We start from the raw sequence: 18,267 nt of genomic DNA on the forward strand, positions 1-18,267 counted from the left end.
ACATCAAAACAACTGCACTTCATCCCACCAAAGGAAAAAATACAACCTGCAGGCCAGCACTTTGATCTAACCTATCCTCAGAAAACATGTTGCTAAGCAGCTGCTGCTGAAGAATGCATGAGTAATTACTGACTTAATTTCACAAAAGAGAGTAATAATAGTTAAGTAGCCCAAGTAAAAGTAGAAAAGGTTGGTAGACTTCTCTACTCAGGTTCTACATATCAGCTAAACAACAGAAAGCTTTCCAGCACCAACATCTGAAAACAAATCACGTTTTTAAAAAGCTGCAATACAAAAGAATCATTATAATGACTATCAAAATCACCTAGTGTGACTCTACTCCTGATAGAAGGCAGTAAAATTTACATACAGTTGTACTGAGTGAAAGTCACCAAGTCGTGCCACAAAACAGACAGAGTGAGCAACGAGAGCAGTATTTGGAAATGCCAATGCCTTCTCTGAGAGCTTTTGAAAGTGTGGGTATCTTTTGAAAATGGTTACAGAGAGTTGAGAGACCCTGATACAAGGATTTAGAAAAACACCAGACAGGGAAATGTGAGAAGTTAAACAGGAACAAGGAAAACAGAAGGAAAGAACCTAACATAATCACTACTGCATAAAGAAAAACTACTGAACCCTGACCAAACCTGCTCACATCAACAACTTCCTGGACACTTCCCAGAGACGACCTGCATCCCAACCCAGTTCTCCTGTTCCGTGAACTGCCTTCTCCCAGGAAACTCAAGTGGGACCATGCAGTCCAGAAGCTCTACACAAGGACAAAGGATGTGCTTTTTACGTGGATTCCTTGTGATTAGGAACTGATTTGCCAACATCTAAGTTTTTCAAACATTTAGAATACAGCACCAAGGGGAAAAAGGCATTCCAAGAAAGCAAAAAAAAAAAAAAATTGCCTGCACAGAAAAGCACAGCACCTTACTCAAAATATTAGTTTCCAGTTCTCAGCATCAAATTGCAGCATAAAGTTTATTAATCCTATCCACCAGAGCTAAAATTTGGACAGATGAAAATCATGACTGAGAACCCCAGTTTTGTCACCTGCAAAGACATAAAAGAATAATGTGTAAATGTTTCTATTCACCACTCCAAATAACTAAATATCACCCTTTGTTCAGCACACAAGTGCTGTTCAGCACACACACTCAGCACAAATCAAAGTAGATACCTACAAAATACACAAGCTGTTATTGGTTCATCTGTTTTACCAATAGAACCAAAATGCACTGGAGTGAGGAAACTCAAAATGCACTTCATAAAGCTACACATTTCCATCCTGTTCAAATTAACATAGCTCTGTTAGGAAAGCAACAAATTCACAGCAGCTGGAAGAAATAGCCTATCTACCCCTATTTTTTACCATTCACTTTTGTCCTGGTTTGGGTTAGAATAGAACAAGTTCTGTCCAGTGATTTTACTTTTCAGCTAATGCTCCTCTATCTGCACTTGCTGAAGTCAGTGGCAGTCTGCTCCTAGCAGTGATAATGCTCCATGTTTAGAGTTACACCAAGGATTGGTGTGCACATCAAGGTCACAGCGAAATCCTGTGCTACACACTGGCGGGAAAAGAAAGTAAAAGGCCACACCTGCAGGGAGGAGCAGACAGGACAGGTGACCCTAAACTGACCAGTGGGGTGTTCCAGCCCATATCCCTCATATTCAGTATAAAGCTGAAGGATCACAAGGATCAGGCCTCTTTTCTCTTTTGCTGCTCCTGCAGTGGCCGGCATCCAAGGAGGACTTCATCCATTCTGCCTTTGATTCTGAGCCCTGTGTTCCTGAACTGAGTTCCAGAATCCATCCCCTGTACCCAGTTGCCCTCTGCTGCGGAGTCCAGCCTGGGAGTTTTTCCCAGGGCCTGCTCCACAGCCTCGGGGGTGACAGTGACATATTGCCATCAGGGGGGAGTTGAGTTCCACACTGGTTTTGTATATCTTTGCATATATTCCATTTCATTATCATTAGTAGTAGTAGTAGTATTTCCATTAAAGCTGTTTCACTTTTCTGATCAGCAAGTGTCTCTCCCTTATTCCCTTTCTCTTCCCCTTTGAGGCAGGGGGAGAGGGTTTAACAGAGAGCATCTGTTATAGGTCTGGGGGCCCTCACCCTAAACCATGCCAACTTTTTTTCAAAAATAAACAGTTTTCAACAAATTGAAGTTATAGGGTGATGACGAAGATTATCTAAAGCTTAGGGTGCCTCTCCTCCCCACAGAACAAAATAAACACAACTGAATTAACTGTAAGCTGAGCACAGGCTACCTTTGATTCTCTAAGTCTCACCATTACCGTGCATCCCCCAATGCCCCTCTGCACAGCAGCCTGTGCCAAGCACTTTCAGGACAGCACGGCTGCTTTGTTCCTTTCACCAGTGCTCCTATTTCTCTTCCCTTGTGTTCTCGTCAGTGGGAGAATATAGACAATACTACACTGCTTCTCTCCTGGAGTTGGGGGACTTTCAGTATATCTATTATTTCTCCATTTTGTGCCCTTTTTTTTTATATATATCTGCTTTTTATTTCTGCTTAATTCTGTCCAACTTCTTTCCAAAAGTGAGAACACAGCTCAAACTAGCAGCTGAGCTGTAGGAAACAACACACCAGAAGTGACACCTGGTATTATTTTTCATACATCATCCCTCGAATGTAAGTCTTACACAAAGTCTAGAAAACAAGCTGGAGGACAGAACCCTGCTCCCTACTACAGGTAGTTAGTGTACACATAGTGAAACCAAGAACACAAGTTTAGCATTTTTAAAGACAAAAAATAATTTTGGATTTTGCATCCAAAATCACTGCTTCAGCAAAGTTTCCAATACCAGGAATCTGAACACTCTCAGACCTAACACTTGTAATTGGTTTCACAGAATCTTTAACACCATCTCATTTCATGCATGAAAGCAGTATCGTCACATAGTCTAAATATTTACTACAACTCTAATGATAATCTTTGCCTGATTTTTTTTCCCCAAAATTAATGAGGAATGAATATTGACTGTATTTCAGGATTATTTTTTTTTCCAGAGACAGAAATCCAGATGTAAGCAATTAGAAACTCTTCTGCAAAAATAAAAGTTCTCCTGTAGGAAGACAAATAATCAGTCACCAGTAACATAGCCCACACTTTCAAAAAGGGAAAAAGGAAGACCCAGGAAACTACAGGCCAGTCAGGCTCAACTCTGTGCCCAGCAAGACCATGAAGCACATCCTCCTGAAAGCTCTGTTAAGGCTGGTGGAAAATGAAGAGGTAACTGGTGGCAACCAACCTGACTTCACCAAGGGAAATCGTGCCTGACAAATTTGGTGCCCTTTTACAATGGAGTTACAGCATTGGTGGGTAAGGGAAGGGCAACCAACATCATCTACCTGGACTTGTGCAAGATGTTCAACACTGTCCCACATGACATCCTCCTCTGTAAATTGGAGACACAAGGATCTGATGCACGGATCACTCGATGGATAAGGAATAGGCTGGATGGCCACACACTTAAAGAGTTGCAGTCAATGGCTAGATGTCCAAGTAAAGACCAGTGACAAGTGGTGCTCCTCAGGGATCAGTACTGGGACCGGTGTTGTTTAACATCTTTGTCAGTAGCACAAACAGTGGAATTGAGTGCACCCTCAGAAAGTTTGTGGACAACACCAAACTGCGTGGACTGGTTGAGACGCTGGAGGTAAGGGATGGAGGCCATGTGCAAGGTCCTGCACCTGGGTCAGGGCAACCCCAAGCACAAATACAGGCTGCACAGAGTATGGATTGAGGGCAGTCCTCAGGAGAAAGACTGGATGATGAAAAGCTCAATGTGAACCAACAATGTATGAGTGCAGACAAGAAAGACAACCTTGTCCTGGGCTGCATCAAAAGACATGTGACCAGCAGGTTGAGGAAGGTGATTCTGGCCCTCTACTCGTGACACCCGTGTCCAGTTCTGGACCCCTCCAACACAAGAGGCATATGGACCTGTTGGAGTGTCTCCAGAGCAGGGCCACAATGACTATCATATCCTACAAAGACTGCTATGAGAGTTGGGGTTGTTCAGACTGAAGAGGAGAAGGCTCTGGGGAGACCTTATTCTGACCTTCCACTATCTGAAAGCGACCTACAAAAAAGCTGGGGAGGGACTTTCTATGAGGGCTTGTAGTGATAGGATGAGAAGTAGGGGTTCAAACTGGAAGAGGGTAGAATTAGAATAGATGTAAAGAAGAAGTCCTATTCTGTGAGGGTGGTGAGACACTCGAACAGGGTGCCCAGGGAAGTTGTTGATGCTCCGTGACTGGAGCTGTTCAAGACCAGGTTGGATGGGACATTGAGCAACCTGGTGTAGTCAGAGGTGTCTCTGCCCATGGCAGGAGTCTTGTAGCTAGATGATCTTTAAGGTCTCCCCAGTGCCACATGATTCTATGACATTAAGTTAATGGTACAATAACTGAGAGGCACAATGGAGGCATAAAAAATTTAATAGTATGTACTGGGTCAGCTGCACATCAAATGGCAGACCTGTTCTTAAAACATAAGAAATATGAAGCCTGTATACTGAAAGATGTAGCTGCATGTACCACTACCTCAGCTTTGTTACATCCAAAGATAAAGTTTGCCATTCTTGAGGTTCAGATGAATCTGTTTTAGAGCTGCAGCATATTCCTATCTTTTAAAATCCAGCCTAGACTTACCTTCCACAAGTATACTCATACGTACCCATGCCCATAAGCATCTCAACTTTGTTTCACCATACTGTCTATAAAAATTCCAAGCTATCAAACACACACATTTGTTTTAAGTAACTTTACAGTCAACACCTTACCTGCTGGCTATTAAAAACAGAACTTTCCCATTAAAGGTAAACACTAGCCTGAACATGTTAGATACATACTGATGTTAACAATGCTTTCACTACTGTTAGTGTATGCATACACAGCACATGGAAACAAAAATAATCATAAACTTTTCCCCTCTGAAGCATATTCCACTTAATGAATAATCAATAGTGCCTAGAATCAAAAATTTCCACTATTTGAGAACTTTCTCATGACGGTCTTCCAATCCCAAGTATTTAATCGGAGTTCACTGTCATTATGAAAGTGTTAAACCTGCACATCTCGTTTTGCCCGTTGTTCTACATCATCTTATTACCTTATATATTAAGCAAATTATTTTATCAATAACCAAAAAGTAAATTCAGAAAATGCCTCGGACTTAAAGCCTTTTTGGGAGCTTACTAAACAAAGCCCCTATGACCTATAATTCTGAGAAAGAAATCACAGAATATTGAAAAACAAACTTTTGCTGAACAAACTGCACACTTTCTTGATTTTGTGTATTTACTCACAAGGAAAGAAGAAAATAAATATGCCACATAACAAAATTTCAGTCTAAATATTTCCAGTAAAACACATCTCATTTTAAAACATGAAAACACCTACTGGGAGTTAGCAGTTCGTTTATTACCTTCTTCTACAAGATATCTGATGTCATTAAAGATGGGAAAAGTTGAATTTGTTTCTTTAAACCTTGTTTAACTTTAATTATTTATGTTTGTTTCCAGATATCAAAATACCTACCTTAAATAAAGTGCTTTCACAAACAGCAGAGCTTAGAGGACATTTAAGAGCAGGTCAGTTGTCTTCACATATACTAACCTCAGTATATGCAGCTTAAACTTCAAAATATCCATAAACAGAACTAGTTTTGAAGAACAATGTCTGTTAAACTGCAAACAAAACTTTCTACTGAGAGGAATACACTTTGCTGGAAGTATAACAACCGTTACAAAAAGAACAACTTTAAATAAAATTTCAATGTACCACCTGATCTAATGGTTTTGCCTTTCTTATCAGCTTCCATAGATTCTCACAAAGAAATAACGACACAAAAGATTCCCTTACAAATCAATTTTGTGCAATATGACTTACCAACTTTGCTGCTTTTCCATAATCAATCCATCGGACGGTGGCAAAATTTGTTGACTCTGCACAGTTAAAACCATGGTTAAATCCTGCATGGTATCCATAAGGGAAAGTGATCATAAATTCTCCAGCCTCTTGTGTAACCTATAGTGTACAAACCAAAAAAAAAAAAAAAAAAAAAAAAAAAAAAAAAAAAAAAAAAAAAAAAAAATGGAAGTGAATCATCTGATAAAAGCAGTTCTGCTCCTGAAGCAGTTAAAACTATATTTGGCTTTGCAATTATCTAAAAAGAATTTATTTTCACACAGTTAGGATTTAATGCAAGCAGAAACAGTATACTTGAGACAATACTGTTTACTATAAAATACATAGATACTTGTATTACTTTCCAACTTCAGAAAGTAGTTTAAAAACAGCTCATCTTGGAACAGAGGTTCACTGGTAAGAATATTTGGAAGTGCATGGAGCTAGAAAAGACAGCGCAAAGAACATATCCACCTTCCTGACTGAGAGAAAGCAGAGAGAGGCTGGACAAAAATACATACAATTATTACCCCTAAATACCAGTACAAATTATTGGTTGAATAAATTATTCCATTCACCATCCTGAAGATGTTTCTCAAGAATGGCACCAGAACTTTTCTGGGAAAGACTGAAGGGAAATATTCTCACCCTTCTCTCCCATACACACACACTCCAAAAAACATGATTTCAAGACCTGTGACTGAGGGCCTGATTTGTCTTTCAGGTTATTACTATTGATAATCAAGAACAAAGTAGGAGAAACTCTAAGTTAAGAAGACTTAGCACTTAAAGAAAACAATGTTGTTCATCCCAAAGGAATACACTGGGGACATCTGGATCCCCTGAGGCAGTATCTTTAAATCACTTTGGATAGGAAAGGAGGAAAATTAATTAGTGGCATCTGCTCAGAACAAATTCTTTGCTCTCAGAGCTGTGGTGGTGTGCTAACCACACCCCCTGCTTAAGTCAGCCACCAGCGGTGGTCATGGTGGCTGCATCCAGCTCAAGTTGGACTTTTGGGAGACAGATGGCAACACAGTAACCAAGGGCTGTCTCATACAGTTACACAGATGTCCCACTGGTATGCCAATATCACTGTAAGTCAATCATCTTAAGCCATAAATAGTGGACAGCCTAGGGCCCAGTGAGCTCTCCTGCACAGGCAGGAGACAGCCCGAATGATACCCTACCCCCTTCACAGGGATACCACTCCAGGTTACTCCTCGAGGCTCACAGAGTCCTTGCCACAACAGATGCTTGGTAACTAAACTGGAAATAAACATCATAAAACTATGTAACCTTAGCAAAATAATATAAAGGACTGATTGTGCACATATAATCCTTTAGACATAAAATGTTGACCAAATCTGGGACTAAGCCCAGATCCAGCTGCAACTAAACTCCCCTCTGAGGAGGAGTTTAGAACACAAGTGGGACCTTTCTGAGCCTCATTACTCAACAGGAAGGTCTCTCTGATGGTTTTGTCTGACCCTGTCCTCTATGCAGTAAATAACCAAGTGTTCCTGGCCATTGAATCTTGTTAAACCACTGTTGCATGCACCACAGAGCTTTGTTAAATCACAGGTGTAGATCAATAAAGTATACTGCCGCTTCTCTCTTGCAAGTTAAGTACATCACCCTATTTCTGCCACAACAGCTACTAACACCACGGAGATTCTTGCACGGGAAATGCCATGCAGAGAACATCTCAAAGTCCTAAACACCTCTAAAACACCTCTTTAGACATGACATTAAAAGAAGTTTTCACCTGCCCCATCCTTCCCCTCTTTCTCTTTAAACACAATTTTAAGTGAGCAGAATGGACTCTGGTACTATTTATTCACAACAAGGATTCCAAATACATAATGGACAAGGCGATTCTCAAAGAGGAAAATGTTGACTATTAAGCTCTTACATTTCTCTAGAGAATAAGCAAGGCTAGTTCCAAAAAACTGGTCTTCTCTTTTTTAAGCACAGTGAAAAGCAATTAAGAGAAAAGTGCACTGTGGTGACTGACTCACCAAGAAATTGTGGCTAGCAGAATAGATAGATAGATAGGTTTGAAAGCAATAAACACAATCCACCACTGCCATAGCAGTTCTGTTCTGTATAGACAAATCCTAGAAGCCATAAAAAAGAGATAAGATATAAAAGGCTTCTAGAGTAAACCACAGAAATAAAGTGCAGTAAGGTAAACAAACTACTGGCCAGGATCCTCTTTCAAGAGAGAAATCTCGTCTAGCTATACTTGGATAGACTGCTGCCCTCCTCTGGGCATCGAGAAAAGGAGAGAGCACACTTCTTAACTCACTAATATTCTCTCCACTCAGAGATAGCTTTAATCTCCTGAAGTCAAACCACCAAAGACTGTAACAAGTCACGCTAGTCAGGGACTAGAAATAGCACACTGTCTTCCGAACTGATAAGAGTTAATCAATAAACTCGAAGATTCAAACTTAAACAGTTAAAAGACTTTCCCCATACTCTGATATGCTTTTTCACATGAAACACACATCAGATGACAGGCTCAATAAAAAGCAAGCAGATATATTTAAACGAAGCAAATAATCTGAGCAATGACTGATGACTGTTCAACAAGATGCATTTGATGATTACAGGAAAATAAGGAGAATTCTAGAGATTAAATAGGCTGTTTTCATTGTGCAGCAACGGTTTGCATAAGCAATACAGGAATGAAAATTGGAAAGACAAACATGACTCTTTTTATAGAAATACACTTATGATTTGAAATTTAAAAAAAGGAAGTTAGATTTTAAATGATCAACAAAATTAAAACTCGCATCCCCAAACATTTTTCTTATCAACATGTCATGTCTTAAATCCCAGCTTTTTGCTGGCATAGTTGTCTTGCATTAAGTTCCTGCTTTTAGAATCCTCCCTTTCTTATCCTTCAAAATCCTCATTGTATAGTTTCAAGACTTCTTTGTGTACCTTTTTTTTTCTCAATGCAAGAATAAATACACGAGAAGGGCAGTTTAAGATATATATTTCTGATTTCATTATGGGACGAAGAAAAGCGATGAAAACAAGAAAACTACTCCTAGCTAGCAAAACTAAAAAATAAAATTGGATCTTACATTTTGCATTTGCACTTTGCAAGGTTAATTTTTTGCGTTCATATTTAGTATCTACATGCAAATTCACAGAGGTGCATATATTGTAACTGCTACTGTAGCACTCCAACAATCACTGTGGGCATGTTTAAGAAAGATTATTCTCAATGCTAACAATTACAAAATTTATCTCAATACACCCTCCCACTGCTGACAGTTTAGCAGGTGTTCTATTGCAGCAAGCAGCAGTTCAGCTGCCACCTGGTAGGCGTAGGCTGACTTATCAGCATTCAGCACATTTCCACTTTTATCACTTTGAGCCATGAGACATCACAGCCTGGTTCTCTCTATTCACTTTCTCACTGAATCCCATTAATTACAATTACGCTTGGGTACAGTCTGCTTCCTCCCAAGACTAGGTGACAGAATAAAACTTAAATATTTAACTATTTCTAGCACCTTTTTAATAGCAGAATACAAGAATAATCAAGACATTGATATAAGGACATCAACTTCCCTACCCACCTCAAATGTGTGGTACCAAAACCAAATATGTTGACATTCTGCAATATGCCACTTTAAACACTAACCACTGAAAATTATGCTGCTCAGTGTAATATTCTGTAAATCCAAAACTATAAATCTATTTATAAAACCTTACAGTTTGGAAGGTTTCATCTGACACTTCATTATAAAGCATGAGGCTATGAAGGGAATCGGTACTCACCAATATATTACAAAAATTGAACTCAGAAACTACATTTCCATGTGATAATATATCACTCAGAAAACAAACTACCTTTTAGATGAGTAATTTATTCAAAAAAGGTTGCTTTCCAAGGCAGGAAGTATCATTATAAACACCTGCTTTTCTTCAATTTTTTACACAGGTTGATATATGCATGAAAAGTGAGGTCATATTCCGAAAGGCAAAGAACAAATCAGTGGCTTCACTCCACCCAGACTGCAAACAGTGTTGATAAGACAGGAATGTTTCAGTTACTGCTCAGCAGAGCTTTGCACAGCATCAAGGCATTTTCCATTTCTTACATCATCCTGATACCGAGCAGACTGGGGGTGCACAAAAAGTTGAGAGGGGACATGGCAGGGACAGCTGACCCCCACTGACCAAAGGGATATCCCAGACCACATGTCATGTTCAGCAATAAAACCTGGTGGAAGAAGGGGGGCTGACATTTGTCTTCCCAAGTCACCACTGCACGTGATGGAGCCCTGTGTTCCTGGAGATAGCTGAACACCTCCCTGACGACAGCAGGTAGTGAATTAATTCCTTGTTTTGCTTTGCTTGCATGCACAGCTGTTGCTTTACCTGCTAAACTGTCTTTATCTCAACCCACAGGTTTTCTCACTTTTACCTTTCCAATTCTCTCCCCATTCCACCAGGGTGAGTAAGCAATGAGCTGTTTGCTGCTTAGCTGCCTACTGGGGTTAAACCACGACAATACGATACACAAAAACATTCACTTAAATATTATTTCTATGGGCTACGTTTAATACTGTCACAGAAATATCAGCTAGAACAAACAGAAATCACTGAACTATTCTATATTCTAGGCCAAGGAACTTGATGAGCTATGTTTGCATACACAGGTCCACATTGTATCAATCAATAACCACCACATACACCAGAAGAGAAACCACAATAATAAACAAGGAGTGTGGGGAAGACAGTCTACAGGCTATATTGCAAAAAAAAGAGTGAGAAAAAGTATACATTGCCTGGTATTTCCAAACACCTTAAAATAGTTAGCAGTGGAAAATCAAGAATCACAACCCTTTACTGATCAAAAGGCTTTTGAAAACTCAGTATAACATAAACAGATGTTCAGGTAAGGGATCTTCTGAATTAGGCTCCACTGTTTTGAGTAGGCTTCCACAGCTCTTGAGTTTATAACTTTAGAATTCTGAAAATTCTAAAAGCAATGCAGTAGAAACATTTTTATTAGCTGGCACCTATAGGAAGTTCAGAGTGGAAAACAGTAAGGCAGAAAATCTTGTAGGGAATGAGAAGAAATTGAATACTTCAGATGTTTTTGAAAGTAGTTATGTATTAAATCCATCCAAAAAGACAGGCAGTTTTCTTCTCACTTTCTGTTTATATAATGTTCTTATCAAATGTCCAGTCTGCCACTACCTAGCAGCGTAAAATAATCATTCACTCTTTTTCTAGTATGTTGCAGTTCTTAAAACACATTTTAAATTAAGTAGCATTTTTTTGGTTCAATTACACTTGAAATTTTTAGATAAAACTTACAAAGTTAAATTTAATTGCATCAGAAAAACAATACACAGACAAAGAAATTACACATTTATTTTAAAATATTAGGTATGCAACTTTAATATAGGTAGCTAGGAAGTGTTTCAGTCAACAGATAATCACATGCAAGCTTGGAAGGAAATAAAATAGAAATTAAAAAATATTGCTAATGTCTTAAAAATCACGGAAACTTTTAGAATAAAGATTATGATGGCTACAAGTGTTTTCTGCTAGAAAATTCCAACCTAGTCCTAATATTACAAGCATTTGTTTTCATCTTTTCATGGTGTTTCTGCCTAAAAAAAAAAAATAAAACAATAATTTCGCCTCACCTTTACTATAAACAGTCCTTATAGTAAACACAAGTTAATTCAATGCATGAATGCTCAGATTAAAAATGTTTAATTTACCTTGTCGAAAGGAATTCCATACTTTTTCAGTATTGATGGAGAAATCAGAGTCATCTTGTGGCGAAGAAAAGCATCACATCCTTGAGAGCTACTTGGGAAGAACCCTAATAGGGCAAGATATGCAAAATTGGGTTATTTTTTGATTTTAACAAGTAGGAATTTTTTGCAGTATTTTACAATATATACTAGCACCTAAACTTGGTTTAGAATTTTTTATCCTGTCATTGCTATGTTCTGAGCTATTTGTATAAAAATAAAAGCACCTCCTAAGTTTTTCAAGTGATTTTCAGAGGGAGGATTTGCAGAGGTTTGGCACCAATTTCTTTATTGAAGAAGTAAACTTAACTTAGAATAAATGCAGACCTGTAAACTTAGGTGTACTTTCTTACACCTTCCAGAAATATTTCACTGGGTTTTTTTTTGTTTATGTTAACATTTGTTCTGCACAGATGCAAATCAGCTGTATTATATAAACTTAGAAAGATCCCACAAGGACTAGGTTTACCTAGCATTTCTAGGCCATCTATACAGTAAACACAACTTTCTATCTAGAAAAGACAAGAAAGTATGGTTACTTTCTCAGAACTATCTGTTACAACTAAAAACAGGTGGGTTTTTTTTTCCTCTTGTCTTGATTTCTATGAACATGCCTTCATATCTTTCAACATTCATGATTATTTATGCACCACTCCACACCCTGTGCCTACTTCCTTAATTACATAATCCAGTCTATAAGAACATGGATTTGAATGAATGAGAGGCAAAGTGAAAGATTAAAAACTATGTTTCAGTGTTATCAAACTCCAGGATCAGATGCTCTAACCAGGATGTGAACAGCACCTCAGCTGCAGTTCAAAAGAGCTACCCAATCCTTCCTTTGCTTACATGAAAACACCGTGTTCTTTTCCCTTCAGCCTCACTGCAGTGAGAAGCTACTATGCTAAAGGAAAAATGACAGAAGATGAGAAGGAGAAGGAGGTGGTAAATTTCCAGAACATTGCTAGTTCAGTCCTTCCTAATCTCCTTTCAGACTCTCTTCTAGAAAAAAAGTAACACTCTCAAGAACTGAAACACAATTCCTAGAAACAATAAAACAAAGGAAACAAAAGGCATAGTAATCAACAAAATCAAGAAGCTCCAGAAAATGTCAGATTGAAAACTAGAAGGAATGGAATGAAAGCTATCCAACTACCCACTACTTTCTCCAAATACTTGCTCTCAATTCCTTTTCCACTTGCATACAGACCTATTACTTGCTCTGAGATGAACACAAGTTTTGTTGGAGCCAAGTGGAAAAAAATTTTGACTGTTATAATGCAACATCACAGAAGTCTCACAAAGTTACAGCACTAACATCAACAGAACTAGGTTGACAAAGAGGAACAATTTAATTTACTAATTAATCAGCAAATATGAGATAATCTTTATTATTCTAAAAATAATAATTGTTATTTATCTTTACAGTCTCTTTAGTGTTTATACCAGAGCATTAGCAAGAATCACCATGAGATGTACTTTGAGTAACTGCAATCCATACATTTATCAGTCCTGGTTTATATGTACTATTACTGTATCAAGTATATAGCATTTGAAAGTAATCCCATTCTGTGAAGTTCAACTTTACTTATTTATTTTGCTTCCTTCTGCAGAGTATGTTTTTCAGCGTTACCGAGACTCCTTAACATCAACAGTTTGCTCCATTGCATGTCATTTAATGTCATATGATTTCAGAGATTCCACAAAGACTGCCAGGCTACTGCTAAAAAAATTTTATTAAAGACTAATTGTTTTCAAAATTTCTTCATTTTCAGAATACATAAATGGGATATAAAGGAATTCACTATCTCTAACAGTTCCATATGAAAAATACAGAGCAAATAAGAAATAAGAAATTAAGAAACAAGTGCCGGCTCCTTGACTTGAACTTTAAAAATAAGTTCTCACTGCTAAGTATATAGTTTCATCATAGCCCCTCTTCAGACATACAAGAGCAAAAGATGAATTCAGAGTTTTTGAACCAGTGCAGTGTGAGCTAGCCTGACCTTACTGTAAAAAAAAGAAAAAAAGTCTATGATAATGGCATTGGGTAGAAAAGGATCTCCAGAATTTCTTTCATTTGCATTATAAACCTAGGTAAAATTCATTTGACAAGAAAATCCAAATATAAAGCCATTTAAAAATTATGACTTTTTTTTCTGGGTACAAGGAAAACATACTCTGTTACACAGAACTACCAAAGAAACATGGGCAGAAATTAAACTGAAGCAAACAGTATTAAAACAAAACAAAAAAGTATATTTTACAAATTATCTTGCATAGCAACTTGATACTGGAAAAGATACAATGCCAGCTCTTCATGATGAAAAGGTCTCCTTAATGATGATATTAATAATGATTCAGGAAAAATACTTCTGATTCATTTGTGCATAAAATTATATTTTATGCCTGAATAACACAAAGGATCTTTCAGAGAGATACAGCTTGATAGATTACCTAGGACTATCCAAGGTGTAAATATTTATCCATAGTGAATATATTAACCAAGAACACCACTCATTTATTCTCCAAACTGAATTGCAAGTGTTTTGCTGGAAAAGCCTGGTAACTATAAGAAAGTAATAAGATGGAGTCACCCAGGAAAAAAACACAGGGGAAAAAAAAAAATGAAAACTACTACGCAAATGATATAAAAACAGTTTAGTGGACACAAAGTTAGCCACAGGACAGCTAAGTAGCAAAACAGCTTTCTGTCATCTCTTTACCATGTTTGCACAAGTTGTTGTATCCCTCTCATGTAAATGTTAGTTTGTGATTCAAAGGACTTTAATTCTTGAAGCAACATGTTTATTATTCAATTATATATCCTTTAAAAATCACTTTCAATCAATTAACCATCTAAATATTTTCCATTACTTGAGAAAAAAAATCACAGCTTTTGCCATAATATACAGCCTTCTCTGTTATGTCAGATTTAATTTCTTCTTGCTGGTGACTCTTCTATTCATGTCCATTAACCACACTACAATTCCAAAACAAATTTAAGTTAACCACATTATAATTTTTATAATCTTTGTATACTCTTTTCCAGTACACTCCCCAGTCTGGGAGAACAATTTTTTTTCTTACTTCTCAGATACAAGGTTCAGAAGCACTTAATCAGTGAAGGTGTAATGCACACTTGTGCTGATCAATGCAATAGATATGCTAAGATGCCCTGAGATCACATTTTATTCAGATTTGGAATTCTTTCTTTTTTCTCCTCATAAACAAGCACAGAATTCTGTACACTATTTTGGAATTGCAAATAATGTTATGTTTCAAAAAGTGGTACTTGGTAGGTAGCTTTACTATTCGCATTTGGCTTCATTGACTAAAAGATAGTGAAAAGAAACTAGCCCACAACTACTGGGCTCCAGAGGAAAAAAAAAAAAAAAATTTTGGCACAATTAATGCCTATAACATAACAGTAATATTTATAACTTGTAATCTACATCTTATGATTTTGAGGAAATCTCAGTCCTGAGCAGTATAATAATAGAAATATACTGGAATATAATGTGAAAAAAAGTTATTGAAAGTGATACTAGAGACTGAGGAAATAACAGGTATGAAAGCTAGAAAAACTCTTCATTTCTAAAACCAGGGAGAGCTCGACTGAGTTGTTTTCCCTGAGAAAACAAATTTTGTACCAGATTCTTCTACTATAACATTCTTAATTATCTCATTACATGATCATAAGAGGCAAACGATGGGCAGACATCAAAAACACCAAGCTCCAAGAGATCACAAATAGTTGTGACAACTCCCATCAGAAAGCAAGCTTGTTGCTGAATTCCAAGAGAGCCACAAACAACACAGAAGAGCAGAGCACAACCTCCTCAAGAGCCATTAAGAGAAATCTACAGAAGAACATTTGCTGTGGTTACAGAGCCCTCACAGTGAAATCAAATTGCTGTCTACACATTCTGTACTACTACAAAAATATCTTTTGACTGTGTCAAACTCTACTCTTGGACACACTTAAATCTTCCAGTCTCACTCATCTCATTTTCCCAAAAGCACTCCTCTCCAATGAACAAGGGAAGAAAGGAAGGTAACATTTCCTCATTACAAGACTCTGGTTATCAGAAGGTCTTTTGTTCTGCTCAGACTACAGGTGAATTCACACAAGCTTTTTGTTCAGTAAAGAAAATCCCTGTGAGAGAATTGGTTAGCAGATGTAAGAAGTATCTAATAGCACTATTGAATAGAATAGAGACCTGCATTTAGAAACGTCACAAGACCCTTACAAATATATTAAATGTGGGGAAATTCAAGGCACACCTGCAACATGTCAGAACCATTCTCAAATGCCAAACTGATGTTAAAATCACCAATTTACAGGATTATCAATCAATCCTGGATATTCAATGAAATCCCTCAACCAAAAGAAAAAATACCAAACTCTAAAATGTAACTTTCATTCAAGTTCTGTAGTATATTCATGCTTTTATGAGACAGATGAAATCTTAATTTAATCTGGTAACACTAATCCATTAATTCTAAATCAGTTCTGCAAAAGCAGGTATTTTGTGGGAATTTGCATGCAACTCTAGTTTCTTGGATGGTCTCTTGAGACACATCAGACTTCTTCCACGTCTCTTCTCACTATCTACATTTAGCCATCTGTATCCTGCTTATCATCTTGAAGATTATTACACAGAACACAAACTGACAATTCAAAACAATTACTTCAAAGGAGCCAATAAGCAATAATCAAAGATCAGGCTAAAACATAATTAGGTTGCTAATCTATTTACATCCATGAGAAAAAGACCATCCAGTTGAAAATTCTCCAGTCCATAATTTTAAAAAAAAAAAAAAATGGGACATTGCCAAGACTTAGAGCAGAATTAGAACAATCTACAAGGTATGTGGCTTAATACTTGGTAGTCAAAAGGCTGGGGTATGAGGATATAAACTGCAGGTCAGGTGCATTTATGCACCTAACTGGAAGTCCCACTCAGGCTTTTTAAAAACCCTACCCTACATCAAGTTTCATGAAGTTTTTACTTCTTATACTTCTTTTACGTAGCAGGCAATGACTTCTGCATGAAATAAACTATTTCTGCATTAAATAGTACATGCAGGTCTATTTCTGCATGAAATAAACTAATATCATACATCATAAAAAGCTTTTTAGATCAACCCTACAAACTTCAAATGTATTAAATTTTAGTTTCTTCTTTAACAGAATTGAGCATCACATACAGATGTTATCTCCACTCTAAATCAGATCTGCAATTAAATGATCTGTTAAAGTATCTTGAAAATCCTTTAAACTATAATTTCTGATTTGCCACTCTGCTTCTATTCTCTTTATTTTCTAACCCACTTTGTGAAACAAAAAATCATTAATAGTATGGTATTACAGATTAACATAAAAACAAGTATAAAACTGCAGTTAAAAGGTCACTTAATATTTTTATTACATTTATGTCTACATAAAATTGGAAAAAAAAACCTACATAAATGAGAAAGCAGCTGAAGGGCAAAATGAAACTGTTTTCTTTATTAGATGCAAGTCTAATGTCTTTCAGATAAAGTATCTGTAGGTGCCACAGTCAATCAAGATTTCAATGGAAAGCAAAAACGAAAGCATTCATGTACAAAAGGTATGTGTGGTAATTGTGATGTGCAGACAAGATAATGGAAAATATTCTAGCCTTCCTTTAATTTTATGTATCAACTGCTGCCTTGACTAAGGCAACCTGTCACATTAATGCATTATTTTATTATTTTAATTATTTAGGAGCATTTGACTAATTCAGTAAGCACCTGGTCATCAGAGATAACCTTCTGGAAAAAACTAATTTATTTTTTCCTTCAGATGTTACACTCATGAAAAAGCATAATTTAAAATATTTTCTTGCAGCCATTCAGCTAACTTTACACTTTCACCTTTTTAAGATACTTTACTGTAAAACAGACTGGCAGGCAGCAGTTGCAAAGTAAATCACAGATGTATTAACCTGCACAGCATGGAAACAATCAGAAATGGTAGTTAAAAAATAAAAAAAAAAAATAGCCATAAAGACCATCCTTTTCTCATCTACATTCCATTCTCAGCTATTAGCTGGACAGAAAGTACCATGAAAACAATCTATTCATGGAGAAACATCATAGAAGACATTAAAGTCTTTTTTCCTAAAAACTTAGCAAATGTCAGAGAGGGTTGTCTGTGAAACTAACTCATCTATCTTACATTGCTCCTACAATAAAAAAAAACTCTGTTCAAGTATATGGCTTTTCTATATATTTACTTTTGTCCAGTTTTGACTGAATATAATGGAATAAACAACTATTTGAAAGTCTGTCTTCACTGTTCAGTATCTGATTCTATGTTTTATTTGCCATTTACTATTAAAAACACCATTCTGAAATAAAAATAATTGTTTCAATCACACTAATAATTCATCAAGGAAAGTAGTTTTCCATTCACCACACAGATCTTTATCATCTGTACTAACGTATCGTTAGCAGAAGTACCAGACATCTTCCAGGGTGTCCCCCCTCAGCCTC

At 36.9% G+C, this 18,267-nt stretch overlaps 1 protein-coding gene across 1 annotated transcript in view; it reads right to left on the reverse strand.

Moving 5' to 3' along the window:
• Positions 1–5,233: 5,233 nt before the first annotated feature.
• Positions 5,234–18,267, reverse strand: part of LOC103770490 (lysine-specific demethylase 4C-like) — a gene marked incomplete at both ends in the record, with an annotated part of 36,736 nt that continues 23,702 nt past the window's right edge. Inside the window, 3 exons of the mRNA XM_008937750.1 lie at positions 5,234–5,320; positions 5,931–6,064; positions 11,707–11,810. Coding sequence (XP_008935998.1) covers positions 5,234–5,320; positions 5,931–6,064; positions 11,707–11,810 — 325 coding nt within the window. The remainder of the gene's footprint in view (positions 5,321–5,930; positions 6,065–11,706; positions 11,811–18,267) is intronic.

This window comes from Merops nubicus, unplaced genomic scaffold (assembly GCF_000691845.1).
Source record: "Merops nubicus isolate BGI_N331 unplaced genomic scaffold, ASM69184v1 scaffold1473, whole genome shotgun sequence".
NCBI classification, from domain to species: domain Eukaryota; kingdom Metazoa; phylum Chordata; class Aves; order Coraciiformes; family Meropidae; genus Merops; species Merops nubicus.